At 43.8% G+C, this 8804-nt stretch overlaps 1 protein-coding gene across 5 annotated transcripts in view; it reads left to right on the plus strand.

Annotated features, from left to right (window-relative positions):
* LAMA5 (laminin subunit alpha 5) overlaps positions 1-8692 on the plus strand; it is a 221665-nt gene extending 212973 nt beyond the window's left edge. For 4 of the 5 annotated variants that reach the window (XM_073607510.1, XM_073607511.1, XM_073607512.1 and 1 more), the window contains exons 77-80: positions 757-887; positions 1402-1495; positions 2718-2837; positions 3581-8692. In XM_073607510.1, coding sequence (XP_073463611.1) covers positions 757-887; positions 1402-1495; positions 2718-2837; positions 3581-3723 — 488 coding nt within the window. In that variant the 3' untranslated portion in view covers positions 3724-8692. The remainder of the gene's footprint in view (positions 1-756; positions 888-1401; positions 1496-2717; positions 2838-3580) is intronic. The other variant, XR_012236861.1, reaches the window with a different exon arrangement.
* Positions 8693-8804: the final 112 nt, after the last annotated feature.

The following is an 8804-nucleotide window of genomic DNA, read 5'->3' on the forward strand; positions in this document are numbered from 1 at the left end:
GGTAGTTCGTGTCCGGTCCCTGGCTATTTTATAGCGAATTTCGGTGTTCCTATCAAGCAGGATGAGTGAAGGAGGATCTGCCGTCAGCGGAGCTACAATCTCGCACGTCCGCTCACATCGCCGTCCAGGCCACGCCCCCAAGAAGCTTTACCTTTACTATCACTAAGTTCATCCTGTTAAGTCATCTCTACTTCTGATTGGATAGTGAAAGATCAGCATTACAATGATGAGGTCATCCCTGTGTTCTTCCCTCCTGTAAGCATGTTTAGCATCCAACTAACAAGCATTGCACTGAACAGTAGAGCCCTAACTGGCCTCTAGTGCTGCCCTTTCCCCTCCCAGTCTGAGGGACGTTGTATGGGGATGGCAGGAGGCTAATATCAGGACAGATTAAGGTACTTACACTAGGTGTATATAAGATATATTTATCAATGGATACATGAATTAATATTTGCCTGGGTTTTTTCCTTAATTAACCTGGAAAGGGAGTCTCACTGCATCTCTCCTGCAGTAAGCATTGTATCCGGTCAGCATGGCCTGCAAATTCACAGACCGCACTGCTGGATTCATTAGGAGACTGAATAAGAACAGCCCAGTGATTGTGTCCTTCATTATCAAACCATTCCAGAAATACTCATTTTCATTGGCCTGACTCTTTTCTCTTAGAACTGTCTAGCATTTGTCAGATACAGGTCATGTTTTTTTTTTCATTGTATTTGTGGTCAGACTTGTTTCAAACACATTTTCCTGTCTCAGGGGACCTGATTGACCTGAGGTTGGATCTGGAGCTGAAGTTGGAGGTGCGGCCCATGCACCCCTCCGGTCTTCTATTCCACATACACTGTGAGAGCGGCAACTCCATCAGTGTGTCTGCAGCTGATAAAAAGGTATTTCATTTGTTGGCACAATAGAAGTGCACTTATTTTGTGAGTGTCTTTTTAACTTATTTTTTGAGTGTCTTTTTAACCCTGCTGCTTAATAAAATTGACTGGTGTGATAATAAAAAAAAAAAAAAAAAGATAAAAAAATATTTTATTATTGCGGTCATATGAAAAAAAGCATATGTTGTGTTAATACTAACCACACAGCTAGTAGATTGAAAGTCTAGCCAGTAGTTTTGCACACAGCTCTGTAAGGGTTAGCGCCTTTGTCGGGGTTTTATTATTGTCTGTGTCTCTGTGGTGCACATCCCTCCTTACTTCCTGTCTCAAGGACGGCATTGTCCCAAAGAAACCTCCCCAGTGGGGTCACAGATGGCAATACCTGGCAGAGGCTAAGCAATGTAGCGGTAGAAGATCAGCATGGCAAGCCGGCAGCTAGCATTTGCATTAAGGGTAGTCAACAAAGGCAGCCTCCATGCTTCAGCTCACCAGTGTGATAATGTATTGTTTTCTATTCCAGGTCACTCTAGTTCTAACGGATGAACGAGGCAAACACAGCACAGAGGTGAATCTACAGCAGCCCCTGTGTGACGGGCAGTGGCACACCATAGCCGGTCAGTATGGGCTGCAGCCGATGGGAGGAGTGTGGGGAGATGTACAAAATTTTAGTTTGCAGATGTATGTCTGTGAAGGTTCCCATCTTTCCAGGTCATGGTATATCTATTTGTAGTCACATTTAACGAGACTTGTTTTAAATTCTTGGAGAGATTTGGTAGCTTCTTAGTGCCACTTCTTCACACAGGTAGCACCAGTGGCGGCCGCTCCATTAGTGGTGCAGGGGCGCCGCCCCCCTAATCCATGAGCCCGGCCCCCGATCTACATGCAGGTCGCCGGACGCATTGATGCCAATGGGGTTTTCTTTTTTGAAGCACAAGATTAGAGGCTCTAATTGGCTTCACAAAAGGGTGGGCTCGGGGCACAGGAACAGGATGGGAAGTGTGAAAGTTGTGGGACTACCTTATCCTACTTAAATAATCCCACCCTTGCTGTTAGGAAGTCTGTACACATGTTAATCCTTCGATTTAATATGTCTGAAGGAGTGAATTATTGTCAGGGTGGAGTTAAAACTGTTTTATGTGGAAGACAAGGGCCCCCACCCATGTCCAGGGAGGGTTGTTTCATTTTGACGTAGGTGGCCTCTTGAGACACAGTTGTCCTTTCTGTCCAAAATGTTCTCCTCCTTGTCATTGAATGAATATCACTTTTCCTTAAAGTTTAGGAAAACTGTTGGCCTGTAGAATGTGTCCTCCTATGTTGGGTCCTTCAGTTGTTGAGAGATTGTTTCATCTCCTCAGCATAAGTCTTTGCATTCCTCATTGCACTGCATATACTAAGTTACTTCACTTGTCTGACACTCGTTGGAACTGAATAGTGGCCTGGAGAAATTATTAAAACGTCTTCCCAATTACAGACTAATGGGTCTACTAATGACTTATGATTCACAAAGAGGAGGACATTTTTGTTGTACACTACAGAGAGCCAAGGTCAACTTTATGCACTATAGGACTGGCACATCCTCTAAATTTTACTCTGCAGAGGAATTCATTAGGAAAATTGGCCACTGACTTGAATAATTTGGCATTGCAGTTCCATAACGTGCAATGCCTGACAACTTTCCTGCTCATTATATTCCGGCTTCATTGACAAGCTGTGTTGTACATCCTGTAAATGTGCCGTGACCAGGGGGGACATTGCAGAATGGGCACTACACATCACTTATCAGATCTCACTGTATGGCAGCTGTTTAGCGTCTCCTTTCCTCCCTCCCCTCTGCAGTGACCAAAGGCAGTAACGTCATCCAGCTGGACGTGGACACAGAAGGAAGCCACTTGGTGGGAGTCAGTCCGTCCTCCCACGTCCACAGTCACGGGACCCTGTTTGTGGGCGGAGTTCCCGGTAAGTACTGTAAATGTGTGTTTGCAGTTGATGCATTATATAGAGGTGTCCATTTGCACTCAATTTCAAGTAATGAAAGACCAGTACATTTTTAGTGAGCCATTGTTCAATTTGGCAAAAATCCTCACTCGGGTTTCATTTCATGAAAGGGCATTCAAAGCATTTAAAACATTCTTGCACTGATTTTCATGAGGACTCACCATTTTATTGTATTAAAAAATATTAAGCCAGCATGTGGATCAGACTCCCTTTTCAGTTTTGAGGAAGACCAGTACTCATTTTTTTTTTTTTTTTTTGTCATTGTATAAAAGATTAGTAAAAGTAAAATTTTGGTGAGCTGTTGTATTGTTAAAAGGTCCTTACACCGAATCATCTTAGAATAGGTTCACACTGAATGCCGGTGTAAGTTCAGCTGAACTCGCATGATTTCAAACGGCATTTCAGTCCGACTTCGGGGGGGAGATTTCAGAGACATCGGTGCGGGTTGCTGCACTGATGTCTATTGAAATTTCCCCCAAAGTTGCCAAAAGTAGTTCAGGAACTACTTTTGGAAATCAGTGCGGTCCCGCACTGTCAGCGTCGCACCGATTCGGACGGTGCCGTTGCCGGCAATAGATGCCGATTTGGCATGCGATTTGACATGTCAAATCGGGCCGATGTGAACGGGGGCTTATGATGTGATTTGCATATCTTCTGCCTTTGTATGACCTGATATTTGATTCTCCCTCCCCCTCTTGTTGCAGCGACTCTTCGCAGTACAGAAGTCCTATCACCCCCATACCAGGGCTGCATGAGAAACCTCAGCATGAACAGAAAGCTTGTCGACGTCTCAAAGTCAGGAACGTTCTCAGGATCTTCTGGTGTCAACATCTGTCCAGCGCTCTGAGTAAAGGACAAATTGTCATGTGACTGCTAGCGTCTAATGGGCAGACACCACTACACTGTGCCAGTAACGGGGGGAGGAAAGAGGACCTGTTCTAGCCTTTCCCCATCTCCTAGAGTCATGGGTGCTTTCTTTTGCGGTTAGACAACAGAACTAATCTTCTTCCGCAGACTTCACAACACTTCCCCAGCTACTTACAACTGGATCTCTTGCGGTCTTCCTGTAACCTGTTAGAGACTCATTTCCTGTCCGGGGTCACTGTGGTAATGTTATAGGCGATGGCAGAGCTTCACCACTGATCACTTGCCAGCCTTGTCACGAGTCTATCAGTCCTGTACACTGCTGTAAGTATTCGCTCCTAGATGTTACTCATTACAGGCTCTGACAAGTTTATTTTTGTGAAGTGTTCTGGAGCTTAACATTTATCTAAAGCCAAAACCTTGATTTGTTTTGTTTTTTTTGGATGCAGCAGGAAGGTAATTTCTTTTCTCTTTGCCATCTGTGTCCCATTCCAGGCATATCCCTTCACTTCCTGTCCTGTAGACCCGACAGGAAGTGAGAGGAAATCCTCCTGACCATAAGACTATAAGACTATTTTGCCTCCTATTCCTGTTCTGGTGAAAGTCCGTTCCTGTGCAGTAATTAGATTAGCTTTAGATCTATTTGTCTTTTAAAACATTTAAAGTATAACTTCAGCCAAGTGTTTTTTGTTTTTTTGGACAGAGAGAGAATATCAATTTCTGTCAGGTGACCCGAATGGGGAGAACTGTCTCACAAACCTGACAGAGGCTCTGTCCCTTTCCCCTCCTCTATACAAAACAAAATAATGTTTAGGCTGGAGTTAAGCTTTAAGTTTGTCCTTTAAGGGAAACTATATTTTAGTGAGTATACATTTAAGTTATTGCGACATTACCCAAGAGTAATTGTTGCTCTGTGTACATTTCTATCTTATTGCTGTTCCAGATTTTAAAATACAATTTTGTAACTGTGCCCTCTAGTGGTCATATTTCATGGAATATAATTGGCTGCCCCACTTTAACTGTTGGGATAAGACTGGTTAGCCTGATAGCACTCTATTGAAGTATTTTTACTAAACCCGTCCTCATGTCCCACCCAAAGATTATCTTACCTGTGCAGAGGTGAGAATTTTATCATCTGCAATGAGTATTAGTCACCTCCGGGGACAGTCACAATACATGACCTGCTGGTGGAACCTTAATGAGAGGTCTGAGAAACATTGGTCTGTTTCCTGTCCTGTCACACCCGACCCAGAGTTGGAGCAGTGAAGGTCCATATAACACTTATGATCCGGATCCTACAAAATGCAGATTGAGGTGCTTCATGGTGTAACTCCATCGCTGTTAGAAAAGCAGCAGAATGTCATTAGCCAGTAATGGAGAGAAGCTGGTCTCATTCAGCCAACATCTTAGTCCCTTGGTCATAGGACATCCCTTTCTCCCACCCACATCACTCCCTGGTCACAGCACACCCATCTCTCCGAGCTAACCCACCCCTAGATGGCAGCAATCCTTACTTACCACCCACCTCACCCCCTGATCACAGGGCATCCCTCCCTCCTCACAGCACATTTTGCTCCCCCCCCCCCAACAAGCCCCTTTATCACATCCCTTTCCCACCCACCTTACCCCCTGGTCACAGGGAATTTCTCCGTTCTCACCCCCTGGTCAAAGAACATCCCTCCCTCCTCACCCCCTCTTCACAGGGCATCCCTCCCCCCTCACCCCCTGGTCACTGGTCTCATACACCCACCTGAGTGTTTGAGTGTAGGCTTGGGTGGGAAGACTTGACCAGTTAAGTGGACCAAAAGTGACACCAAACCTTTGTTTTTAGTTGTCACGGTTTCAAATGACAAGCAGCAGAGCTGTCCACCAAAGTCATTGTCCACTCCACTGTCTCCACAGGCTGGGTTAAACTGATAGCTGGGGTCTTAAAGGCTAAGGTCACCTTTTGGGGGACTTCTTTCATAAAAGTGACCATCCAGACAAGGGGCCTCAATAGATAAACTAAAATCACATGTATAAAATGATGTGCCATTTTCTGTAGCACCAATTCCTGGCTCAAGTATCCCATATTTGTTGACATTCCCATCCTACTTGGTTTCCAGGACACTCCCAACATTTAGACATTCATCCCAAAGCACCACAACAGGAGCAAACATGTCTGCACAGCCACACTCTGTTACCATAGGGGAAGCAAACTAGCCAGGACGGGAAGAGACATGGCTGCAGCTGGTTAGAGATGTTTGTTCTTCTATATGGGTTTAATGTACTTACAGCCCCTTAAGGGATGGCAGTAGCATAGTGTATGGGAGCTGTTCCTGGTGCTCTGGGTAGAAATGTGTTTTTTTTTTTTTCCTCTTTCTTGAATGCCTTTGTATTTCTGAAATAGGAACACATTGATGGTTGAGTGTAGGTGATAGCTCAGAGGGTTAGAGTTCCGACTGTCCTGCTGGAGACCTGAGTTCAAATCCCTCTCAGGGAGTGATTGGTGTCCCAGGTACTGCGCAGTACCTGAATCCCCTGTTGGTGGGGGTAGAGGTTCAGGTACTGTGCAGTACCTGGGGGGTGAGGCCAATAAAAACCTAAGTCCCACTTTTTGAATGAGCTACCCCAGTAAGACAGCTCATTCTTATTATATATGTTGCAGTGATATCACAGGCCGTGGACCGAAGAGGCAGGGTGTCCACAACCTAATGTGATGCCCACACATGTTACAGGGCTGTGGTGGGGCCCTGGGACTGGAGCAGACTGGCAGGTTGTCCATGGCCTCCAGACTTTCAAACAGAGATTTGAGCTTGGGGTCTTCAGCACTTTCAGGTATTTGCCACCCTTGAGGTCTACAAGTGCTTTGCTGGATTCGAACTCTGGTCTACAGCACCCTGGTCAACACTCTCATCCTCTGAGCTACTTGCCTCTGCTCAATGTCTTATGTGTTTGTGTTCCTATTTCAGGAGTATAAAGTCATTAAAAATTCAAGTCAATAAACCAAGATTCAAACCTGCAACTTACATTGGGGCTGGGGTCTGGCTGCTAAACCCCTCAGCCAGCCAGCCCTTTCCATTCCCATGCACTTAATCCATACTTTGTAAGCAAAATGTTATTGCTAAGTACTACAAATCCAAAAAGATTAGCTGAGAATAGAACCAGCAACTTTGAAATCCCTGCTTGGCCAGGGGCTGGCTGCTAAACCACTATACCACAGCAAAGCTCCAGCTTGTGGTTGAGCAGACAACCCTTGTGAGCATGAAGACCTACCTAGTAAATAAAATGATCATTGACTCCACACATTGAATGTTGGGAATGGCAGTGGAGCCAGCAAAAGACACAGCAGTGCATGTTGAATTATAGGGGCAGAGCCTCTACATTCTATATTTATTGGCAACTTTTACAAAATATGCCCTTTTCTGTCCACTTATTATGGGAGAGTGTGCACAGGGACTGGAGCCTGCAGCCTCAACGTTGGATCACTTATGGATTTGTAATCTCCTGAGCCAGCACTGGGATTCAAACCCAGGTCTTCAAAAGTTGAAGTCATGTGTACCAACAATGTGAGCCATTGGCCAGCCTGGTGCGATAGCGCTTTTTCCACATATATATCATCTTAAATTTTGTTCACAAAAAAATAAATAAATAAAGGGTAGCAAGCATACAGCTTGTTCATTTGTTATGTAATATGCATCTTCCTTATCGTTATACAAACTTTACTTTGAATTCCAGCGTTGGCAGTCATTTATCCATTTGTACTGTGTTGACCCCCAAGACATATCAGCCGTTCTATTTAGGAGTGGTCCATAAAGGAGGCAGGGTGGGAGACTTTCCATCCAGTTCTGGTCCAATGGCAGGTTAACCCTTCAGAACACATCCCTCCCACCCAGTCACAACACACCCTTCCTTTGTGGGGTTAGGGCTTTTGGGGGTGTTTTTTTTTTTTGAAAGGAGCATTTTATGTAAAAAGCAATAGCCAGTTACATTTCTTAGAAGATTATTCAAAGGTCTTTGCACCATTTTTGTTACATTAGGAAAATGGAGCAGAATGAAGTGTAAGGATTACTTGGTTGTGTCAGTTTTACACATCCCCCCTGTACGTGCAAAATACTACTACTTAAAATATAAATAAAAGGCCTGTCCTGTTCTGTAAAGTAGGAAACGTACATTTTCTATTATGCCAGCACATAATGGACAGACTTCACATTAAACAGTTTACAATGTGCTGCCCCCTGAGTAGAATGTAGTTTTCTATAGCAGCATAAAAAATGAAAGCTGCAATCCAAGTGGTTACGACTGGCAGGCAGCCCTATACTAGAGCACTGGGCATCCATTCAAATACCCTTTAAAATATATACTGTACATTTTTTTTGGGATATAATAGTTTGTGGGTAGAAAGAGTCCTGTGAAGATATTTATTACAAATGTCCCCTGCTTTTTGTTCTTCCTGTGGTAGTCCTGCGTGAAATGTTTTTTAATAAAATATAATTATATATATATTTAAAGTCTATTTCAGTCACTGATTTCACCTCTGCACTTACATGTTAAATGTCTGTGTATACATGCATGTGTATAAAATGTTTAAAAGTACACAGAACACTCTAACACTTCATCCAATGTATATTTAGAGGCAAAAATCTCCAACACAGGCAGCCATCTTGTAGGCGGAGCCACTAGATGTCAATGTTATTACAAATTTAAGGATTGGGTAACATCATCGGCTCCTATAGGCAGTTCTTCTCAGCAATGACCTGGACAGCCGCTGAACACATCAGCTACTTGAACACGAAATCCACTTGACAATATGGTTGTCCTTTAAACTCGTTGTCATGGTCACAGTAACCAATCAAATTTTTATTTCTAAAATAAAAAAAAGGTAACGCTCGCCTGATTTTAGTTTCCTGATGGAGATGTGTAAATGAAATGGTACAATTTGTCTCTCTAAAATAAAAACACACTTTCTTGATCGTGTCATGTGTGGTTATTTGTACAGAAAGTGATGGAAGCCTCTGAGCGGCTTGTGATCTATACAGAGTGAAGAAATGATTGTTCTCAGCATGGAGCCAGTCCTGAGTCGTG

This window comes from Aquarana catesbeiana, linkage group LG12 (assembly GCF_042186555.1).
Source record: "Aquarana catesbeiana isolate 2022-GZ linkage group LG12, ASM4218655v1, whole genome shotgun sequence".
Lineage (NCBI taxonomy): Eukaryota > Metazoa > Chordata > Amphibia > Anura > Ranidae > Aquarana > Aquarana catesbeiana.